General features: G+C 45.6%; 1 protein-coding gene across 2 annotated transcripts in view; it reads right to left on the minus strand.

Annotated features, from left to right (window-relative positions):
• VPS39 (VPS39 subunit of HOPS complex) overlaps window positions 1-24757 on the minus strand; it is a 682603-nt gene that overhangs the window by 470439 nt on the left and 187407 nt on the right. For both annotated transcript variants that reach the window (XM_069638818.1, XM_069638817.1), the window contains exons 8-9: window positions 4684-4867; window positions 3630-3750 (exon numbers count right to left, since the gene is read on the minus strand). In XM_069638818.1, coding sequence (XP_069494919.1) covers window positions 3630-3750; window positions 4684-4867 — 305 coding nt within the window. The remainder of the gene's footprint in view (window positions 1-3629; window positions 3751-4683; window positions 4868-24757) is intronic.

Here is a 24757-nt window from a genome sequence, read left to right on the forward strand (position 1 = left end):
TGCACGGTAAAAATATCCTTTAACATTAACATTCCTTGTTAGTTAGTTTCTTCTGGGCTTTTACTCTGTTCGCATCAGGTTTGAGTCCTTTGTGCGTTTTGCCTTTGGCTGGCTTCAGCCCTGAAGCCCGCCCAGGCTCCAGTGTGTCTGGAAAGGCCGGAAGTGAGGGAGGGTCCTGAAACTTACCTGTCCTTTGTCTCTAGGTGTGCCTGAGTGAAACCAGTTCCAATTGGCTGGCTGGCTGTCCTGGAGGACAGCCACCCTGCTGTGGGATTGACAGCCTAGAGCTGTGAATGAATGGGTATTTGCATAAAAAGCGGGGTTTTTGGGACTACGAGCAGAGTCAACCACTGAAGGACAACATCCGAAGCAGACGATGAGAGAAGACGCCAGCAGCATCCGTCTGGACCGCAAAGTACCCGGTGAAGCCCTACAGCTGTACCGACCCCATTTTCAAATCGACAGGAAAGACCTGTAAAGGACGACTTCCTCCATTAGGCTGGTGGGACCAACTAGCCTCGAGACAAACTATTTTGGTGCAACCCCCGACTTGCTGTGTTTTTCCAAGGCTGCAGAAGCCCAGTACCCTGGTCCCTCGACCACTTGTGAGTGCATTGTCTTCCGAAGTCTGAATCCGGCCAGATCTTCGTGGGCATCCACAGGCCCTACAGAAGCCATAAATCCAGGCCCAGAGTCCCCTCACCAGAGTCCAGGACTGAGGGATCAAGGAAATCCTAACCAGAGCTTTTCGTTGTCGTTTGGCGCTACCGGAGCGTTTCGTTCTTTTTTGGCGTTGTGAAAAAGGTGCCAAAACCACAAAGAGTCACTGAATCGATGGAAATCCATTGCTGCCGAGTCCCTCTCTCGAGTGCTGCCGCAGAAGCCCACCAGACGTCCTCCCTTTCATCACCATTACCAAGGACCAGGAACAAGGGTCTACTGCATTGCATTGTGAAGGCAACCAGCTGGAACAACTTCTTCATTTCAAATGTACTGTGGGGCTTAGGGTACTTTATCCTTTGCCATTTGGGGTGCTTCCTATCTTTGGGGCTGCGATTTAACCCTACCCTAAGTTTACCTCAACCTACCTGCATTGGCCTTACAGATTGTGCTTTCTGAAAGGTGACTCCTCTTGAGTTGCTGTGATTTCTATTTTGAACACTGACTATTGAAGCACATTTTTTCCAAGAAGAAGAGCATCAGAACTTTGACTTTGTATATTGGCTTTGGCTGTCCTGGCTCCCTAAAGGCCTCCTTCTGAACCTATTGGCTTTGGCAGTGCGTGTTCCCTCACAGGTTTTAATGTTGAACACTTTAATGCTGGGATAACGGACCGTCTGTATCCCTTTGGGAGAATCTAACTGTTCTTCTAACCCATCAGTCTGTTCGATTCAACCCCAACCTTTCCTACCTTGAAAACTCAATATTGCAAACTCAAATGAGGTCACCTGGAATATGTGTAACATATGAATGAATTACTCACCTGCTTTATTGTTCACTTTTTTAATTGAATCCTAACTCGGGATTAATGTTACAGCTAATTACTGCTTTTTCAAGAATGCTTTAAATATCTTTGTGTATAAATACATTCTATAACTAAGTGTTTAAATGGATACTTGTATTTACTGATTTCATTGTACAGCTCACATTACCCCTCGTAAAACAAGCTTGGCTGCTCAGTCACACTACCAACTTGTGTAGTACAGACCAATATTAAAAGGTGGGTTACCAAATACCAAGATACAAGTCTTGTATCGTCCCACATCAGTTGTACTGCATTAATTCTTACCTAACAGAGGACATCTTATTATGGTGAACATAAAATACTAGATTCCTCTTGAGATCAGGGAAAGGATCAGGATTCACACACCTCCTGCTCCCCCCGCCACCCTGTCGGGAAGTGACGGCTTGGATTGTCTGGTCCCACTCCACATCATGGTGCCCGAATATATATTGATGGGAAGAATGTGGGAACAGGTGCTATCCATAATTGAATAGCCATTGCCAGTTTGAATGGTGTAGATCCTTTCCATTGGTTGACCTGGGTGAGCTTCCAGTCCAAATCCTGGATAAAAGGAGGACTCCTGCAGCCGTTTCACAAATCATTGGAGCCAAGACCCCTATGAAGTGCAGCCCTCTGACAAGCAGGGCATCTCCTGCATCTGATCAACTCCAGTGAAGTACTGTGAAGCCCTGCTCCTCGGTCTGATTTCAAGAAGACCCTCATCGGTGCACTGACCCCGTGGACTGGTGGGAATAACCAGGCTCAAAGATACGTGCTTATGGAAGAGTCCATGGACCAACTGGTGGACTGACCAGCTCTCTCCTGGGCTACTTCGCTGCAGCCTTTGCCATTCCAAGTGTACATGGTGGATATTCAGCTTCTACAACAAGACGACCGTTCCATCATTTTCGGTTGTCTGTTATCAAAAGAAGCAGTTTAGAGTCTGCTCCTTTGTTCATTCATTGAAGATCGCCTGACCATGGTGAATGCTGTTGCAGTCAGTCTTCTTCAATCCCTGGCAGCATCCTGAGGCCGCCTTCTCTGCAGAAGTATTCTGCTTTTCTTACCAAGGGTGTTAAGCTGGAAGGTGCCTGAATTGAAGAACTGCAGCCGACTGAAACTAAATCCTGCATCGGAAAATAAATAACGTCTGCATGCGCACCCCCTGGACCTCCCTCGACTGGACGAAGCACAGACAATTGTGTCCCCAACGGAATCCAGAACCTCAGCAATGGTCTCTGAAATGAAATCAGAGTCAGGGGGTTAAGTTACCATACCGGTTTCTTCCCCCACACCATCCTCCAAAGGGTTGCATGGGCATAAAATCCTGTCCCCAAATTTCTTTCCTGACTTAGATCGGTGGTGAAATGGTCAAGGTTCCTCTCCTAGGCCCATCTTAGTGTAGAGGTATCGAGAGAGCTACTTACCTGAACGCTCCTTAACTTTTTGAACTTTGTATCACAACCCCTGATATCCAATCACATAGTAGACCCACCTGAAAATTAGCACTTTGGAACTAATGGCTATTACAAGGACACAGATTTTCTTAGGGTTAGTCTTGCTAAGGAATTGTTTTAAGGTTGCTCTGAAGTGTTTCTACTGAACTTTATGCATAAGGAGAATCCACCTGTTTTACAATGGTTATTACATCAAATGCTTTCTTGCTGTGAATGTACACATTTGCTTTATAGTAAATGTGTGACAAGATCTGCCTAGAGGTGTCATTGCCTAGTGTGTATTTTAAGGAACTATATTGTATATTTTGGTAATTCCCTGTATAACTGGAATTATTGGTGTTGTATTTTGTGGACTCACTGTATCAGTAGAACATTTACAAATGCCCTCCTAAGTCTAAGCCTTACTGCTCTGCTACCTAGCTTGATTTGGTTTCACTAAAAGTTAGTGTCTCTCCTATTCACCACAATAGGTTGGCCTCCCATGGAAACCCATCTCAACAGCTGTGGTGACCTAAACTGTGGTCAGATCAGATATAGAAAAAATGAATAGGACACTCTGCTGCTGTTGCAAGCATGCTGTAACAGAAATCAGCCATAGTTTAAGTCATAGAAAGGGAAAGAAAACCATGCAAGACTCCAGAAGACCAGTAAGTGGGATGCATCCATACCCTCCAGAAGTGATGAAACGCGGTCTCTGAAGCTCGATGCTCTGGACCAGAAGTCGAGGCTCAAACGTGCGTATTTCCACATATCTTGGTAGCACAGCAACGATGTAGGGTGGCTGGTGCTCTATTGGGGAGAACGGATGGGTCCCAATTATAGAAACATTATTCATTGCTTGAATGTCACATTAATTGCTCAACATTAAGCAACAGGTCTGACTACATTTGTATATAGCCTCTCAATAGTTGTACAAAACAGTCCTTCATCCAAACAGGAATTGTTTTAAACCGGCAGTAGGAATAAATGACTCCTATGGCATCTGCTTGTGTTTAACACTGAATAAAAACAGGTAGATTCCATAGGAAGACGCTGTAAATGTCTCCCACAACCATAACTTGTTGGGAGGCAATTACACATCTTTGTAGTATGAAGTGTGAAATATATGCATTCACCTGGACCCACAAGGTTTAACAAGTTTGTTTTGCACTTCATACTGTAAACGATGACAACTGCGTAAAGAAGACCAAAGTGAACAGAAGCGCCAAAAAAGCTGTGCAATTTACACTTGGGGGTGTCGGCAGGGTAATGTCCCCTGCCTGAAGTGCTCCATCGTTCAAGGGTCTGGAATGTACTTTATCCTTGGATATCTTCTATTGGTGTTCCTTTAAATAAAATGAAGCAAGATCCTTTGAGTAGCATGAAACTCGAGGATGTCATACTTGAGTGCAACAAAACCTTGAATATGTCTTGGACATCCATGGGAAATAAGACCCTTTGACATAATTGTTTTTTGGCGACCCTTGTAAAGATGAGGGCTGTAGTCATTCTCTTCTGAAACAAATCCACTAGCTGTCACTCTGCCTGTTGTGTACGTTGTTACAGAGATATAGTGAGATTTCCTATCTTAAACATTTTGCCAGCATTCGTTCATTATAACAGAACTTTGTGACCACAACACAAACATTAGTTTAAGATGGCCAGTAAATTGTGGGCGACATCTTCCCCAAAGAGAAACAAGAAGCGCACAGACGTATTTGGAGAAATACTCTGGTCCCTCACCCATAGCCATTGGAATATCAGTCCAGTTTAAGGCACATTTCTGGGTACAGGTCCCCTCCTCATTCAGTACCACAGTAAGGTCATCTTGTCCAACCGCAACCTTTCCGTCAGCCAAGGGGGCCACCAGGGGCTCCAGCTGCTTCCCCGTTGGGAAGAGCTCTTTAATGGAACCTTTTCCATCAACCTATGAAGTTAAACAAAAAAACAAAAATAAACAATGCCCATAAGCATCATGTAAACAGTCTGGCCACCAAATAAATAAAAACCAGTGCAATATTTGAATCCCAATGCTCAATTCCTATAATCCTCTTGCTCTTTACACAGCTGAATACCTGTCCTGCAAGTTCATACACTTATTTCCAATCTACAAATGTTGCCTAGCAGTTCTATTTTTCCAAACAAAGCACTAATGCGAAGTGATGATCAACTGCGGTTTCAGATGCACTTAACGAAAAACAGACAGCGATGCCACCGACATCGGCCAAGAATATGATACACTGAAGTCAAAGCGTGAAGAAAAGGATGCGGTCATAATCACGCACAAACATGTTCGGGCAAGTAAATAACTCCAAATCACTGGGACACCACCTTTGTCAGGAGTCATTTACAGGGTTGACGTCTTGGACAAATCAGAAATAAGAACTGTAAGGGAGAATTCTCAGAAAGGTGATAATTCCCTTCTACCTTAGAGCCCGCCAGCTCTTTTTGCTGGACTTTTAATTTCTAAACCTGGAGAGCGAGACCTTTTTCCCACTCATGTATTTTTCATTGATTTGACCACTGTGTTTCTTTTGGTTTTGGTGTCTGACAAACTCCATAGGCATCATGTTTTTACATTGCATCACACAGCACCTTCAGTTCAGTGACACAGGGAAGTCTTCCAGATTTCCCCAAGGTTTAAATGCCTTCTCTTGGTTAAAGTACTGTTTTCAAGAGCAGTAAAGTGAAATTGACTTTACTTACAGTTTGTAACTTTCTAGACCCAGCACACGCTATTTTACCATAGAGTGCTGGAGGGGTTACTTAGTATCCCCTTTGTCTAGTCTCTCAATTTTCATGTTACCCTTTCTGCAATTAATGGCTGGTGGCAGTGGTTTACTTTTTTCTACCATTCAGTGTTTCTACCGCTGGCTGCAACTGCAGCTGCAGTAAAGCACCCATGGGTGTCCATTTTGTCAAAATGGCCCGGTCTTCTTTTTTTGCCATTTCTTGTCAGAAAGTTCCTTCTTGAGATTCACTCTGTGTGCCAAGCCAGGTTTGGCCCCTTTGTTAGTTTTGTCTTTGGCGGGATTCACCAGTGAAGCCCGCCTCCTGCCTGTGTGTCTGGCAGGGCAGAAAGTGAGGGAGGTGCCCGAAACTCCCTGTGCTTAATCCCCTTGGTTACAGGAATGCACCCAATGGTGATCGGCTGGCTGGCTGCCCTTGATGGACAGCCTACCTGCTGTGTGAGTGACAGCTAGGCTGTGAATGAATGGGAGAAACCTTCATAAAAGGGATGCAAGGCTTTTGGCTTGGAAGGCAGAGTCGACCCCTGGACGAAGGAATCCAAAGAAGAACTTGGAAGAGACGCTTGCTGCAACTCCTGGACAGTTGGCTTGCCCGGTGAAGCCCTGCTGCATTGCTGAAGCTCCGAATTCACCTTGACTAGAGAAACCCTGCAGCGGACGACACTCCCCTTGGGTTGGTGGGACCAATCAACCCCAAAGCGAACTCGTGTGTGTTAGGCAGAGCTTGTATGCAGTACCCTTTGGGACCACTACACACAACTATGACTACAGGTGTAAGCAAAACCAACCTTTGGTATAAGTCTGTACTACACAGTTTTTGGTAGTGGAGCCGAGCAGCAGGCTGATCTCAAGTGGGAATGTGAGCTGTAATGATGTTACACAGAGCTCTACAATCACAGGTGTTCAAATAAACTCTTACACTCAAGGTTTCTTGGTTAAACACTTGTTAATTTATTTATTCAACAGTCAGTTATAAAATATTCACTAGAAGGAGGCAGTTAGATCTAATACACAAATATACTTCAATACTATACTCATGACATTTCTGAGGCATTCAGACTACTTTGAAGGAGGAGCAAAATGGCATTCAGAATACTTTGAAGGAGGAGCGAAAAGGAATAGGTTCAGAACATAAAAGAATTACAAGTTTCTTAGACAGTGCAGATACTTTGAGTTCACCAGAAGAGTCAATTCAATTCAATAGGCTAGGCCAAAGTCAATGGGCTAAAGTCTTGGATAGGATAAAAAGGGTTCTGGTAAGTAAACGGTAAAGTCTCTGTAGAAGTTCTGAGAAGTAGTTTGTAACAAGAAGAATTATATATGTTTGGTCACAAGCTGATGAATTCCAGCCTAGCTGTCACTCACCCAGCAGGGTGGCTGTCCTTGCCGGACAGTCAGCCAGCCAATCATACCAGAGTACATTTGGGTATCCTAGGAAACTAAGCACAGGGAGTTTTGGGCTCCTCCCTCACTTCCTGCCCACCCCAGACACTCGGGCACCAGAGGCGGTTTTCAGTCCTGAAGCCCGCCAAAGGCGAATGAACAAAGGAACCAAACCTGGTTTGGCGTGCAGAGCAAAACTCTAGAAGGACCTTTCCATAAAGAAATGGGGAAAAAAGAAGACCGGGTCCCGTTTAAACAAAGAGGGCTCAGACGCCATCTTGAAAAACATGGCTCCCGCGATTTAACGCTACCGGTGTTCGCAGTCGGGAAAAATCATGGTAGTTCGTTGTAAAACCACTGCCACCAGCCATTTCGAGGGGAAAGGGTAGCATTTGACTGCTACAGGAGTTCCTAGACACAGGGGATACTAAGTAATCCCTCCAGCACTCTATTGTAAGATAAGGTGTGCTGGGTCTAGGACTTTAAAACTAGTGAAGTCAATTTCACTTTACTTACTCTGGGAAACAGTAGTTTATCCCAGAGAAGGTATTTAAACCTTGGGAAAGCCGGAAAAAAGTTTCCCTGTGCCACTGCACTGAGGGTGCTGTGTGACACGCATGAAAAGATTATGCATATGGAGTTGTCTAAAACTCCATAACCAAAGAAATAAACACAGAAAACAAACAGAATTAAAAAGTCCCAAAGTTGAGCAAAAGAGTTGGAGGGCTCTAAATTGGGAGGAACTGGCACATAATTCTCCCTACCAGTCTGGACCATCCTCTGGAAGCTGGCTGTACTTACATTGCTGCTGCAGGAACCGATTGCCAGGGAGAGGAACACCAGAATCTAGTGTCTCATTTATAAGTCGGACCGAGCTACGGGAAGATCCTCCGGACTCCCACGAAGCTGGACTGACCAAGCCTGAGCCACCGCACAGAGTGCTGGACCCCAGATGTGAGGAAAGTCCATAAGGTATCCGAGAACCGCAGTGGTGCTATTTGCAAGAGCCGTGAGAAGCTGAAACTGTGAAGTGCTGCTGATCTGAAGCTTGCCCATTGCTGCCGCCGACCTTCAATTCGTAGTGCAGGAGTCCCCCTCTTGTCCCCACGACTGAGGCCCAGGAACAACAGGATCTGCAGACCTACACAGGAACAGAAGCCAGCTGGAACCACTTTCTTCAGACCTAAGGTCCTGTAAAACTAAGGGGACTTGCCTCCTATTGTGTAGCCTTGCTAGTTCTCAGTTGAGACTGGTCTTGGCTGCTTTTGCAGAGTTGTTTGCAGATTTGCCCCTCAAGTCTCACAGCTTGTGGCCGTACAGTGATTTCATTTTCTACAAAGACTTCTAAAACATTGTGCAAGACGTTTTACCTACCTGCAAGAAGTGCTACAGCTCACCTAGACTTTTGCTCCATTAACATTGACTGTCCTGGCTACCTGAAAAACTCTTCTTACCTCCGACTCTGTGCTTTAACTGTCCCTCAGGAAAGGGTTAATTTACTTTGCATTGGAGGGTTCAAAAAGTACTTACCAATTCCCTTAAACCTTTTCTTTGACACCAAACTCAGTAATGCTCTAAATGTGCCAGTGATATATCAATATCCACACTGTCCTAGCTATTTAATTCACCTGAGGGTGTAGGAAGTGCCTGTGTATGCCATCCCCAATGGGTATCATCTGATTTAGAGAACCTAAGCGTGTGTTTTGAAGTATATTATAATTGTTAGAGGTTTTGCTCCCTTCTGAAGAAGGCTTATACAACTGACTGTTAAATAAATTAATAATTGTTTACTCAAGAAACCTTGAGCGAGTGCAAGTATTTATTTGAATAACTGTCACTGTGAAACTGTGTTACAACCCTGCTGCTCACAACTGACCCCTCTTGAGATAAGCCTGACTGCTAAGCCACACTACCAACCTATGTAGTACAGACTTATACCAAAGGTTGGGCTCCTATTGCCAGGAGGTCATGGTTGCTGTAGTGCACCCAAAGGGTACTGCACACAATCTTGCCTAACATGGGATAACATGTTACTACTTCAATCTTTCTCTAGCACACACCGGTCTCTCAGGTCGCTTGCCAACTCACCGGCTGTGTACCTCACCCCTCCCCCCCTCCCCCCCAACTCTGCCGTTCACCCAGGAGGGTCACTGGCGTCCTTGAAACACAATGCAGCTTTCTTGTTCGGGACTCGGCCTTCTCCACGTGCCTTTCAACGACCTCCTGCAGGAAACTCCTGGGAGTCGCCACGCGTGGCTCGTCCCTCGCTCTGGTAGATTTGCCTTCGCCCCAGAAGTTCTGCTCTTATTTCATTTCTTTTTTTTGCATTAGTTTATGAACCATTACAAATTCCATTTCAACTATTCCATCCACATGGTTCATATTGTATAGTCTCAATGGCATTCAACAGGTCATAGAAAGGTCAAGGATCATTAGTTCGAAGGATTCAATTGTGGGTTTTCAGTAGCAAGGACTCAGTTCAGAAAGTTAACAACTGACCAGACTCGAGAGACCATGTCGCCGTTTGTCAAGGTGCCCCACCATTCCTCCAGACACAATGCTGGGAGGGCCCGGACCAATTAATCAAAATATAGAGTTCTAACCTCGGACAGCCCTAGGCAAAACAGCAAGAAGCGTCAAGGTCTCCACTTGACCCATCTCCGAGCAGAATCGACACAGACTTTTTTTTGTTTTTGTCTTATGATGGAAATCTTGAGGCAATTATTTTGTTAGTTGGAAGCAAGTACAGCCTAATCCGTAGGAATTGGTTTCTGGGTTGTTTGTTGAGGAATTTCCCCAGATATTTTGGGAAGGTAGCCAACTTTCTTACTTCCTGATCCAGCTGCCGATACAATTTGTATGATAAAGCTTTTTCCAGGGTTATGATCCAATCAAGCTTGTACAGTTTTGTTTTTACTCTGCATGGGTTAGTTAAAAGGTCCTCCATAGTGCAGCCAATATGTTTCAACTAGAGATTGTTAGCATCCACCTAGTCCTTCAATGGGCCGTTGGTGCATTTCCCCATTTCGTTGTGCATAAGCTAAAAGAGTAACAGCCTTGATGCCCTGGGGACATTTCCCATATAATGTCAGTCTCTTCCATTCCACTGTTGCCATTAGGGAGAGGGTGCCTAGTTCTCTACGCAGAATGTACATAGGAAGTGAACCGGGGAGTCCCAAAACTTTCCTCCAAAATGCACCTTCAAGCCTGAGCCATAGCTCATCCAGGACTTTCAAAATTGCCTCTGCAAGTGAGGGTTGGAACAACGTTCATTAAAAAAAAATAAAAAAAAAAATCTAAAACTGGCACCAGTGTGAAGCGGCCGTATTTCATATTTACTCTAGTGGCTTTGGTCTTACTGCGGAGGAAATCCACTGTCGGAGTTTCGACATTGATGTTGTTGATCATGGTTCCCAGATATTTAAATGCTGACAACTGTTCAATCTTTGTTCGACTGAGGTGCCATTCGAAGTAGTTATGTTTGGAGTTTTTTCCCCAGTTTTTTAGAACACCAAGATCTTTGTTTTCTCTGTGTTAAGGTGGAGATCATTTTCCTCTACGTTTTGTTTGTTTATTATTTATAGGGCATCCAAAACCCTTAGGTAGCTGGGCGCACAGCATATCAAGAATACCTAGAGCTTGGTTACAGTTTGCTGAGTTACAGTTGCTTAGTTACGTACATTATATGCAGTGTTTCCATTATATACATTAGTTACATACAATGTAGACAAGTACATAGGACATTTTTAGGCATAGTTACACAGTAACAGTAGTTTATAGTCAAGATAAGGGCAGGACATAAGGGGGGGCGTGGGTTTAGAGGTCATTGTGTCGTAGCGAGGTGCGGGTATTGCGTCTAAAGCTGTTGCACTGCTGATCCCTTCTTAGCTCAACTGGTAATGCATTCCAATGCTCAGCTGCTTGTACAGGGAAACTGTTGCCTCCTGTTTTTTTTTTTTTTAGACAGAATCTGGGTATTTGGAGGCAATAGGAGTTGGCTGTCCTGGTTGGTCGTGCAGATGATTTTCTTGTTATTCTTTCCTTAAGGTAAGGAGGGGCTGCATTGTTTAGGCATTTGAAAGTTAGTGTAACGATTTTGAGGAGGATCCTAGCGCAAATTTTTAGGCAATTATGGTTTCTCCTAGCGTTTGAGATATGCTCTCTAGTAGGGAGGTTCAGGGCTGTTCTGAGCGCATTATTTTGCAGAGTTTGTAGTTTGTTGATAATGTATTTATTTGCTCCTGCGTATAATGCATTGCAGTAATCCAATTTTGATAGGATGAGGGCATTGGCACTGTGATGCAGTTTGCTAGTGATAGGAAAGGTCTGCATGCTTTGATAAGTCTGCCAGTGTAGGCAGTGAATTAGGCCAGGGAGTTTACTTGCTTTTTTAGGGATAGCGTGGAATCCAGGGAGAAGCCAAGAGTCTTCACTTCTTTGGCGACTGAGATTATATTGCCATCGATGTTGAAGGCACTGTAGTTATTGTCCAGATTTTTTAAGTTGTTGGGGGAGCCAAGGATGAGGATCTCTGTTTTTTCGTCGTTCAGGCAGAGGCCGTGGGTTGCCATCCATGCCTGAATGAGGATGTAAATGTCGTATTTCCTTAGTTGGTCTAGCTGCAGGTGAAGACTCACCAGCGTTTGATCTATTAAGACTAGTCGTCTGCGTTGAGGAGTCTGCTAATGTGAATCCCACCAAAGCAAGGAGGAAAATTTCACTGTCGAGTGTCAATCCAATATCTGCCAAAAAGAAATGTAAGCGTTCCCGAGCTAGCGGGCAACCCTGCTTTAGCCCTCTAAATGTTTAAATTTCTGCCAACAGTAGACCAGATTGGTTTATCTTATTCTCATTGTGGAAGTTATGCTCTTACTCGTGTTCCACCTTGCTCAGAGTGGGTTTCTACATTCCTCCCTTTATCCGTGTGAGGAAAGCCAATTGGTATCAGATGTATGCACTTAGAATCAAGTGCCTGACTTTGCCTGACCCAATTAGTGGGACATGTCCAATGCGATGTGTAATTATTACTCTCAGTCGTCCTCATCCTCGGCTCAGTGTTTGTGTGGAAGGGGGGAGTGGGGGGAGTTGGGACATTGGAGAATCCTATGAAATAGGAGGGATCATGGGTATGGGAAAGGGAGGAATACTGCGTCTCGCCACCAGCTGCCTCACCCCCACTCCCCAAAGACCCCTCACCCAGGTGATCCTGCTGCACTGGTCCACCCCCAGGAACGGGATCCAAAAGTGATGGCAGTGTCCTTGCCACCTGAATGACAGGTGCCTGAGGACTAGTGAGTGAGCCACCCTTTGGTTTCTCACAGAAACCAATATGAATTGTCAGGTGGGATCTCTGGAGCGTCAAATTCAAGCAGATCACCACTCTAATCTTAGGAAAGATTTCTCCTTTGGCAACTTTCCCTCCATATTCTATGGACCCTGTGACGAATCCTCGAATGTCGTCCCTTTGGGGGAGCCCTTTCCCATGAGGCCAGGGAGGTGAGGACGCTACCCGATAGTCCCCCTGGGGGTGGTACTCCGCAGGAGGATCTCAGGGGGAGGGATCCCCCTGTGGGACTAGAGACGATCTATGTCCACGCGGTAAGTCCACACTACATCCCAACCTCACTCATCCTCATTCCCTCGACAAAGTACACTAGTCTCCCACACTTCCATAAACTTGGGCAAAGTGGATAGTCCAACCCTTGTAAGAACCACTGAGACAAGGAAGAGTAAGGACTACGTGCCTGAAGTATGCTGGAAAACTGGGACGAGGAAGAGTCCAGCAAACCCAATAGAGAGTGATCGTACTCATACTGGGACGAAGATGTGCGGAACCATGAAGAGCGACGTGGGGAACCAAAGTAAGCATCCCAGTCTATATGGACCTTGTCAGAGCATAAAAACAAATGAAGGACAACAGAAGCACCAGCCAATCGGTATAAGGAGCCGAGAAACCCAGGAAGTTCAAAGGAGAAACTGGCGAGGCCAAGGCAGAGTCGAGAGCAGTCGCCTCCCGGTATTACAAGAATACTGGGACTCCTTTCCCCAACGGCTCTGGTGAAGTCCAGCAGAAAAAGGAAAGCTGCGAGACGAAGGTCGAGAGTAACGCAGACACCGTCAGAGACCCTGCGCGACAAAGAAAGAGCAGAAGTGGACCGCGGGAGAAACCTGCCAAGTGCCTGACAAACACTGAATGTAACGGGCGATGCTCAAGGACTGGCAGGGGCAAGCTAACATGGGAACAGATGACCCCGGTACAGGTATAATGAACCAAAATACCTGCTTCTTCGTCAGAGTCCTTGGCATGAGCATATCAAAAGCCCATTGACAAGGGAAACCAGGTTCTGGGACCCAAACCAAGATAGAGAAAAGTCCCCCTGGTGTTGATGAATATTGTGAAAGAAGCCAAGAGAAAGGAGACATTCTTTTGCCATTTTGAAGAGCCTGTGATGCGCCGGGGGAAGGGAGAAATTCCTGCCATGGTGGTTGTGAACACTGTGAGAAACCAAGGAAAAAGAGTCATTCACTTGGCATTGTGAGAAACCCAAGAAACACCCGGCGGAAGGGAGTCATTCCCCCTGGCATTGTGAACTGCATGATAAAAGCCAGCAGAAATAAGTTGTTCATCCTGGTCCTGTTAAAAGTATTAAGAAACCTGAATAAGGTTATGGGAAGTGGAAGTCATTCCACAAACTTTGTGAAGATACAAGACTTTCTTTTTCCATGTGCGTTGGTGGCGCGCCAAGTCAAGAAAGCTTTGAGACTTTTTGGTTTTGTCCTTTTTGAAGAAACCTTCCTTTTCATCACCCGAAAGTGAACTTTGCTTTATCATCCAGAAGAAGGAAACCATTCTTCTGGACCAAGGTGGTCACCACTTAGTTTGATTTAGAGTGTAAGGAAAGGCAACAGGTTTTGACACACGACTGGACTACTTGTTTTGGACGGACATCCAGAAGGAATTCTTCATATTTAGTTGAGGCAGGGACACCCCTCTTAGTATTAGGGTCACAGGTAGGGTTTTCCCCCTTATTCTACATAATAAAAGTCTATAGCCAAAAGAATGCCACCTGTGTGTCAGTCTCCTCCTTCCACACCCTTACAACCCCCACACTTTTTGCTTTGGTTTTTGAACCAGTCCTCACTTTTTACAGGGAAGTGAAGCCTTCAGCTTCACTCCCCTGGCCTTTTGCTCCTTTTGTCATGTGGAAACTGGCTAGTCAGTGCTGTGAAACTAGTTTCCCTTTTTGTTAACCTTTTGACAGTGCACACGTCATCTTACAATGCAGTGCAGTGGGAATACCCTTCTAGCCTGTTACACTTGTGATTTTTTGTCACTTTTATATATGTGCCTAAAGACAAGCTGGTGGCAGTAGATCCCTTTTTACAATGTTGTCATTCTTTTTAGTATGCACATTTAGGTTTACCGCGTCTGGCTACTAAACGTAGCTAGTGCCCTAAAATGGCCATGCCACACGATTTTTCGCTTGTTTGTCATATTGAGGTTTGGCCTTCTTCCTACCTTCTCGGGTGCCTTAAACAGCTGTGCATTTGCCCAGGAAAGCTGCTGCGATCTGTGTGCGTCTGTGTGTGTGAGAGAGAGAGAGAGAGAGAGAGAGAGACAGAGAGAGAGAGACACTAGGGTATGGGTGGGACTGTCTGGTCCCACTCCACATCTGGGCCACCTGAAAGTCTAGGGGTAGGGCATGAGTGAAACCCCCAGTGAACCACTGCTGTTTGTTCGAATGCTGCAGATCCTTACTATTGGTGGGCTTGGACTTGCTTCCAGACAGTATTCAGGATAAGAAGAGGACTCCTGCAGCCATTTCTTCAGATCAGCGTTGGAGCCAAGTATCTTGTGTAGAAGAGCAGCCGACTGAAGATCTGTGGATGACTCCTGTTAGGGAGAATTCTCTACCTTAGAGACCCCTAGAAACTTAGCTGGATTTTGAGGGCTTGATTTTTTTTTTAACCTGGAGAGAGTGAAATGCTTTTTCCCCCACTCTCTCATGTATTTTAATGTGATTCGAGCTTTGTGTTTCTTTTGGATATGGAGTCTGAAACTCCATAGGCATCATCTTTTACATTGTGTCACACAACACCTTCAGTGCAGTGGCACAGGGAAGTCTTTCAGATTTAGCAAGGTTTAAACACCTTATCTGGGATAAACTGTTTCCTGGAGCAGTGAAGTGAAATTGACTGACTTACATTTGTAACTTTCTAGACCCAGCACACACTATCTTACAATAGGGTGCTGGAGGGGTTACCTAGTATCCCCCTTTGTCTAGCTTTTTATATAACATTTTTATGTTACCCTTTCCTCAATGAACGGCTGTGGTGGCAGTGTTTTTTTTTTTAAACTACCATGGTGTGCATTTACCGCAGGCTGAGTTCGCAGCTTCAGTAAAGCACCCAAGGGTGCCATTTTTGTCAAAACGGCCCTTGTCTTCTTTTTTCGCCATTTCTTTGTGGAAAGGTCCTTCTTGAGATTTTCTCTGCATGCCAAACCAGGTTTGATCCCATTGTTTGCTTTGCCTTTGGCTGGCTTCACGACTGAAGCCCGCCTCTGGCTCCAGGGTGTCTGGGGTAGGCAGGAAGTGAGGGAGGTGCCCGAAACTCCCTGTGCTTAGTCTCCTAGGTGACCCAAATGCACTCTGTAGTGATTGGCCGGCTGACTGTCCGGCAAGGACAGCCACCCTGTTGGGTGACTGACAGCTCGGCTGGAAGGAATGGGAGAGAACTGAATAAAAGGCGAGGCTTTTGGCTTGGAAGGCAGAGTCGACCACTGGATGAAGGAATCCAAAGAAGAACTTGAAGAGGATGCCTGCTGCAACTCCTGGACTGTTAGTTTGCCAGTGAAGCCCTGCTGCTGTGCTGAAACTCCAAATTCCTATCGACTGAAGCCCCTGCAAGGACAACTTCTCCCCTTGAGTTGGTGGGACCAATCAACTCCAAATTAAGGCACCTGGACATCCTTCTCGGAGCTGGTTGAATTTCCACAGAGTTGCTGCTGGAAACCGTATAGCAAGGGAGAGGAACACCAGATTGTATGTGTTGCTTTTAAGCCGGCCTAGAGCTCCAGGAAGATCCTCCGGACACCCATGAAGCAGGACTGACCGAGCCTGAGCCCCCTCAACAGCGTGCTGGACCCCAGAAGCAAGGAAAGCCCATCTAGACAGCCAGGAACCGTAGTGTTGCTATTTGCGGTAGACGCAAGGAGCTGAAACGCCGAACAGCCACTGATTTGAAGATTGCCGGTTGCGAGCGGTGACCGTCCCAATGCAGTGCAGGAGTCCCTAGAAGACCTCCCTCTTGTCCGCACGACTGAAGCCCAGGAACAGTGAGATCTGCAGAGCTGCTTAGGAACAGAAGTAATCTGCTGCACTTGTTCTTCAATACAAAAAGGTACTGTAAAAAGTATGAGAGCGCTTACCTCTTGCTGTAGAGCTGCTTGCATCTTCTACTACTCACAAGTCTAATTTTTTGTGGCCCTACATTTTATTCTTCTTTTCTTCAAAGACTTCTAAAACATTGTGCAAAGACATTTTCTACTTACCTACCCACAGGTGCTTCATCCTATATAAGACTTTTGCCCATTGACTTTGGCTTAGCCTATTATACTGAATGACTCTGCTTAGGGGATCGAAAAGCATTTGCCTGCTTAAGAATATTGGTGGTCTCTTGTTTGTTCTAATCACCTTTTCCGTTTACCAACTTCTAAGAGTGTACTAAATGTCAATAGTTAGATATTAATGTCCCCAGCACCCTAGCTATTGAAGTCACCTGAGGGTGTAGGTTGTGTCTGTGGGCCATCCCAAAAGAGTCTGTACGGATTTAAAAACTGTGTACAGTATTGGAGTGTATTTGTGTGTTACTATTATATTGCTCCCTTCCGAGTAAGCTTATTCTAACTGACTGATAAATAAATTAATAATAGTTTATTCAATAAACCTTGTGTGTAGAATTTATTTGAACACTTGTCACTGTGAATCTCTGTGTAGCCCCCCTACAGCTCACATTGACCGCTCTTGAGATAAGCATGGCTGCTCCACACGCTAACAGAACTGTGGTACAAGCTTATACCAAAGGTTGGGTTTCCCCATTACCTGTAGTCAGGGTTGTTTTAGCGTTCCCAAAGGGTACTGCATACAATCGTGCCTAACAACTCCCTAAGAGGCCAGGCATCCTCTTCCTGCATTTGCCCCGGTGAAGTACTGTGCACACCTGCACTCCATTTACTTTTCCCTGCCCACTGGCACCCTCCTTCTTGCTTTACAGTGCACACGTGCATTCTGTCGGGTCGCTTGCACCCTCTTTAATCCAGTTCTTTCACTTTGCGCCTCTTGCACGCTCTGCTTTCTCTAACTTTTCCTTGATTTCCAGCCTTGTCATCCTTTCAATCTAAATTGCTATACAAGCTTCCTGTCTCCTCTTTTCAGCTCTGTAACGCTTTATGCATTCCTTTCGCCCGCTGCGCTTCAGTCAGCCATATGCTTCCTCTTCCTCCTCCTCCTCCTCCTCCTCCTCCTCCTCCTCCTCACCCCCCGTCACCGGGCTGCAGCGCAGTGACAAGCGGTCCCTTTTGGTACTGCGGGCCTGAGGTCAGGATCGCACCACCCGCCACTCAGACACCTTTGGGGCTGGCACAGGTCCCGGAACGAGCAATGTTCTGACCGCCAACAGCAGCCGGCAGGATACTTTGCTCTGGCTCTCTGGAGACACAGCTCCCTAGCCACACTGCAGCCCTTCAGAAACACCGGGCCAGTGTCTCAGCACACAGTTCTCCTGTGGACCGTAGCTTCTGCTGCTCTCTGCTCCTTGGCTCCTCTGGTCCAAACAACATCCCCAACTCCCCATGTTATTTCAATTGGAAATCTTCACTACTCCTGGTTGCCGGTTCCTCGTCCCAGTATTTGTGGGAAATGGGGAAGCAGGGGGAGGGGGAGGTTGATGGAAGGGTTTTGGAGGATACATCTATTTCCCACTATTCTATCAGGGAATCCATTAGACTGGTCCCCCCACTCCTCCACGGGATAGTTTCCCCCTTCCATATTCCTGATGTTGATTATACAAACCTGGGTTCTGATGGCATTTCCTGTAGTTTAAATTGGTAGTGGATTAACAGATAGTAACATTAGACTCCTGGCTTGGTTTTAGTTGGTTTCTCTTCCTTCCCCACTTTGGGTCATTAATGACTGGATAGGATTTAGAAAATATTAGACCAAGATTAGTGTGACGGGAGTCAATGTATCCCTTGAAGGCGTCCGGGACGTCTTCCTATTTGGCTGTCGCCCACGTCAGAATACTGCGCCTCGCCCAGGGCATTCCCACAAAGGCGACCCCAGGTTCCCCTACTCGGGTGATCCTCCCTCGCTTGTCTACTCCCAGGGTTGGGATCCAAGATCGATGGCCCTCCCCTGGCCACCTAAATAGAGGATTCTCTGGGTCTTAATGGGAGACTACCCCTAGGTTTCTCACACTAGACATTGGTGTCCATACTGGTTCACCATAATAGAGTGGCCTATCAGCATCTGTCCACTGGTCAGATTCTTAAAACCCATTTTAACAGGTAACAATAAGGTACAGTTAACAGACACCTAGCAGAAAATAAAGGAATGGCCACACAGTACATTGCAACAAATGTACTCTTTAGCAAAATCTTTGCAATAAGAAATCTGCATTTGCACATGGGGAAGGGCGCTCAGCCAATCAGGTGGTTGGAACAGCAGGCGAGAACACACCGAGTACCGCCTGCTGTTTCCAGCCACCCAAGGCCCTTCCCCAGTTGTAGCCATCTTGATTGTGGGGAGCCAACAGGTAACTCGTTCCCTTGCCAGAGACACAATGTTAAAAATTCTCCTCAAGCCAACATCCCTCTATATATTGAAGCTTTGAAAAGCTTACCACAATGGTCACCAGTGTGCTACATAACCTCTCTGGAAAGCACGTCTGTGCCAATAACCAAGTCTGCTTTCAAATATCTTGGTCAGATACAAATACCACAGCTACCAGACACTTTTACAAGTTGTCTGATCGAGCAACATTAAACAGGATCCCTTGCACGACAAACTGTCACCTAAAACAGCAAAATGAATTTGTGGCACATCTCTAGGGGCCTGTTAACATTTTCTTTCCTCGCTAAATCTTGCTGCATCACTGGAAAAATAGTAACTCTGGACACCTTCCAAACTGAAACAAAAAGACCTGCCAAACATGCAGTGCAACCTTCTAGGAATAATTATATAGCCACACCTATTTAACCAAATGGAGCATAACCTAAAATAATCACAAGAACTCAAGAGTTGGAAATTTAGATTGTGGAAAAGAACGCTGATAAAACATAGGTGAAGCACGTTTTGAGGTGGAGTGGGACTTCAGCTTAAGAATATGTGAAAAAGGGTGTTGAATAAAAGAGCAGACGTGAGTAAGAAGGAAACAAATTCTGAGCGTCAGAGAACTGTGAGCTTCAGGTTAGTTCGGAAATACTTTTTCTGAACATTAATAGTTCACTTAACATTCTGGTGTACTGACTTACTCGAGCTATTATTCAGGAGTTTTACTAAAGTCCACCGAAGGTAGGACTAGAGAAGGCTCACTATTGGGCGTACAGGGCTCAAATTCTTAGGTTTGGCCTGAACTACCCAAAAGGTGTGGTAGCAATGGACGAGCAGTCAAGCTTAGTCTAGGAGGGAGAAGGGCTGTAGATAAGTACAAAGAACTCGGCACATCTGTGGTCAAGAATACACTTCTACACAGTAGATTTATAAAGATATGGTTATTTATTATAAATACTAAGGCAACTAACACAATATTAGAATCACAGGTAGGTAAATGTATTCATATTTCTACAGTAAGACATTTAAGCATTACCCAAGGCAATAGTAAACTTTAAATGAATACAGTTAAGTAGTCAGTGTAGCAAATCAATTCTTGTAACCAACATTAAGTAACCAAACACAGAACCTGGCAAATACCTTTAAGCAGCCTATACTTTATGAAGTCCAACCCTATCTGGGGATAAAGGTCTCAGAGTCAGAGGAGGCACTGGGGAACCAGGACCCCTGGACAGAAAAACAAAGGAAGGCATATGTTGTCAAAAATAGCATGTTTCTTCTGTGAAGCAGGCAGGTAAAATGTTTAGTTAAGAAGGGGGTTCAGGGAGGTTAGGTAGACCCCATGAAGGATTGTAGACCAAAGGACCAGTGTCCTTAGACCTGGGAGAACGCAGTTGCGTTGTCCACCCCAATGTGTCTCAGAAAGCTCAGGAGGAGCCCGATTCTACAAACCAAGCACCAAGTACCTAGGAGCAGGAGAGTAACTTTTCTTGAAGAAAGAAGACACTGCCCACGGCGGGTAGGTACCCAGGTGAGGCGACAGCCGTTTCTATTAGGATTATTGGCCTCGAGGTTGAAGAAGGAACTTTTGACGGGAGCAGACGGTCACCTTCTTGTGATGGGATGTCCATCAGACTAACTTCACAATACTAGCTTGTTAGGACTAAACACAGGCTTTAGTTCAGCGATAGTTGTAACACTGCAGACATCTCTCTGTTTCTCTGTCCCCAACTTGGAAAGGGAGATGTTTCAGAGCAGGAAAAAGTCACTGGAGACCCAGCACAATGCATGCAAAGTTCCAGCCTAAACCTTGCTTCAGGAGATGATACACAGCAAATTGGTCCAGGTCCCCTGGAATTGCAGCCCAGGACGGTCGCAGCTCTTCGAGGGACGGCCCAAAATGCAGATGGTCTCGAGACTCGTTGGTCCCACCAGTCCAAGGGAGGAAGTCTGCCGGTCTGGATCTTCCCTGTCGATCAGAAGAGGAGGCTGGAGCTCTAGTGGTCACTCAGCAATCTTTGGCGGTGGGTGCAGGCGTCCTTCCTCAGATTATTTGTTGCATGGATCGACTCTGTTGCTGCTCCAGGACCCTCACCAGGAAAAACATCTGGAACATCTAATCCCCATTCAAGCCATGCATGCAAATCTGTGGGCTGGCTTGTCCGGAAGGACAGCCAGGCTCCCAGTTCGAACTGCATCCAGGCTGCCACACTGCAGGAAAAAACGACGGTCACCTCCCCCACTTCCTGTCCTTTCAGGCACTCAGAACCTTGGCAGGCTTTCGCAAGGAAGCCAGCCAAAGACAAAAGAACTATCAAGACCTCTCCCACCCAGCACGGCAACGGAAAGCTCAAGAAAGGACAAGTCATCAAGAGTTGGTGAAAAAAGAAGACATGCACCATTTTAGTTCAATGGTGGCCCATGTGTCCCTTACTGCAGCTGCGACAGCAGCTTGCGTGTACGTTTCACTAAAGATCGGTAGAAAATATCCACTGCCACCAGCCACTCAGATGAACTTGAAACTGTAACTAGAAAGTTACAGGAGAAGTGGAAAAAAGGGTTACATTATCTCCACTCATTTCACAAAATAAAAATGTTAGGCAGGATAGAATATTTCCCTAACCTTGGAAACAGTAGTTATCAAAAGGAAAATAAAAAGGACAGTTCAAAGAGCTTCCAGCAACACTGCACAGAAAGCGCTCTGTGTTGCAATAATAAGTTGCAGCTGATTTAAAAGATGGAGCAAAGCATTTCTCCAAGAAGATACAACCAAAAGGGTTGAAAAGGGTTCCCAAGGTTGGAGTAAAAAACTGAGTGAGTGGGGGAAAAGGCTCCCACTCACTCTGGAGAATAGATCAAAAATCCAACGTGCTGGCGGACTCCCAAGTGGGGAGAATATTGCACAAAAAATCAATTCTACCTAACAGCTATCAGCAGACTTCAACTTTCTTGTGACCAATCCATTTTGTTAGTAGTTCGTTGGGAGTGTTAACCCAAGTAAGAGCCATTTTTCTTTGTGCATATGTAGGTCCACAAAGTGTCCTTTGAGTGAATGGCATCCAGTTCAGACGGGATGAGGGTCGCCTAAAACATCTCAATCCAAATCTGTGTGTGTTGCATAAGTGGGGTTTTGCTTGTAGATGTTATGGCTGACAACACTTTGAATGGTGCACAGATTGTGACTAGAGTGTTGGGGTAGCCCAACAAGTGTGTATATTGGAGTGTAATGGAGCCATTCCTCAGAACTCACCTGGAACAATTTACGAGTAGTTTGAGAAGAAGCTGTACGGAAGTTAACCCCCAACTCTCAAAATTGTTAACATAGCAGAGCATTAGGTTTTCACTCAGTAAGCGACACATACACAAAGTGTGCCACTTTCTGTAGTGTATAGTGAACTGAAGTGATTTATAATATTAAAACCTATCAAAAAAGAAATCATTGGTACTTAATATAGTTCCAGTCTTTGCTCTACAATCTCTAGGGCCCTACAGAGGACTCCGGAAATGTCTCAACTCAGGCAAGTATCGAAGTAAGTCACTTTAAACTCCTTTGGAGTCTCCAAAAGTTCTCCTATAGGAAAAAAATGGGGTCAAGTACCACAGGTCTGCCCTAATTATAGGCTAAAGAAAGGCAAGTTCTCATTTTACAGCACATGTGCAGAAGAAGGATCATAAAAGGGGACTCCACAAGAAGCGTTCCAGCTCAGGGTTGGAGAACCAGCAGACCAGGAAGAACTGGTTGAAGAGGGAGCCCACAACGCAGTACGGCCAATAGACATTTGTAGGGTAGATTTTCCTTCTTGGGTGAAATTCACCCCACTTTGTGAGTCCTGCAGCATTTTTGCAGGACTACTGGATTGTTGGACGGATTCTCCCGAGTGAGTGGGAACCTTTTTCCACATTCACTCATTCTTTTACTCCAACGTTGGGAACCCTTTTTACCTCTTTCTAATGGAGTTATGCTTTTCTCCATGTTTTCTAGCATCTACATTTTATTATTGCAGCGGGAAGCACTTTCTGTGCAGTGTTGTTGGAAGCTTCTTGAGCTTTCCTTTTTATTTTACCTGTGTACATGTTACCAGGGCAGGGGGACACTTTTGTCCCTCCTGTATTTTATTTTGAGATATCAGCACACCCCACCTTATGTGGAGTGCTGATGGAAAACATTGTGTTCCTTTTCTCACTGTTCCAGTAACTTTTAGTTATGGTTACAAGTTCATCTGACAGGCTGATTGATGACAGTGTACCTGTTTGCACAACTTTTTGTGGACTTCGCATTCTGCCGTCGCAGCTGCAGTAATCAACATTTGCCTAAAATGGTGGCTGGACTTTTGTAAGCCCTGTTCATGAGGACTTGTTCTTACTTAAGCCTTCTTCTACCAGCCAGGGTGGGAGAGGGCTTGATAGGTCCTTCGTCTATGGCGGGCTTCCCTTGGAAGTGGGGGTGGTGACCGAAACTTCCCTGGTCCTTGTCCTGCAGTATGCCTACCTGCCACCCCAGAAGTTTGAAAGAATGCATATCTAGTGATTGGTGGGCTCAGACAGTTATCCTGCATAAATGACGAGGGTCCTTTGGGAGAAAGAAGAGGAGGAAAAGGAGAAAGAAGAAAGAAGGAGGAAGAGGAGAAAGAAGGAGGAGGAAGAGGAGGAAGGAGAGTGGAGGAAGGAGGAAGAAAAGGAGGAGGAAGAGGAGGAGGGAGGAAGAGGGAGAAGAAGATCTGCAGCCACCTCCAGTGGCTGCCAGAGCCGTCTGAGTAACCGTAGCTGTCCCGACATTAACCTCTGAGCAACAGGAAAGCCCCAAAGTGGATGACGTTCTCCCTTGGACTGTTGGGCCTAACCAATCCCAAGACGAATTGCATTTTGTGCTCTCCTTGGCTCGCAATTCACCAATACCCGGGGTCATGTTTGATTTTGCGATGCAAAGACAACCAAAGCACCGTTTTGTCCAAAACTTTGCAGACATCTGCCTGGAACTCCAGAGCCTGCATTTCGCTCCTCGAAGTCTCCTCAGTTGAGATGAGGACTGAGAACCGGAGCAAAGTCTACCGCACGACAACCGTCCTTCGTTTGAGCCTTGAAAAAGATGCCAACAAGCCAATGTTTTGAAGATCATCTGCAGGGCATCCTACTACTCGACAGCATCAATTAGATCCATTGCAAGTTCTTTTTTTCAGTTGCCAAGACCAAGTCCGAACTCGGGTCTGCTGTGGCCTCCCCATGCGGAACGTCCGGCTGCACAAGCTTCACTGATAAGGTATTGTTCAGACCCTAATACATACCTGGGGCCTGCTTTGGTGTTCATGTGATTCGAAGGGTTGCAGTTAAGCTGGTCCTTGCTTCCACTCCTAGGCCTACACTGAGCTCGACAACCCTTTGAGCTCTTTACTAAAGAAACTGAACTGCTACTTACCTGCAAACTAGAAGAAACCCATCAGAGACTCTGCCTTGTCCACTATTTATCAGACTTCCTACCTCAGCCCTTAGTCACTGGTTCCCAGTGACCACCTTGACTTTGTGAGACTCACATAGACTACCGTTGGACTTCTTAAGTTGGTTAAGCAGGGGTTACCTAAAGTTAGTTGGTTGCCACTATTATTTTGTTTGTTTGAGATATTCAAGGTGTTGGTTTCTTCAGGAGACTAGAGGTGCTTTTCCCTCCACATATCCTAGATTTATATTTTTTCAACACATTACACAGCCAAGTCCATGTAGCCTCACCTTATTGGCATGCAAGAATCTCTTTCAGCTATCATTTTCATTTGGTCATATTTTTAAAATCAATTACTAGGAGGTATCCTCATGCACATTAGGGGGTTGCAGACACTTGAGATGATTTGAAGTTAATTGACA

Source organism: Ambystoma mexicanum, chromosome 14 (genome assembly GCF_040938575.1).
Source record: "Ambystoma mexicanum isolate Mex_15411 chromosome 14, UKY_AmexF1_1, whole genome shotgun sequence".
Lineage (NCBI taxonomy): Eukaryota > Metazoa > Chordata > Amphibia > Caudata > Ambystomatidae > Ambystoma > Ambystoma mexicanum.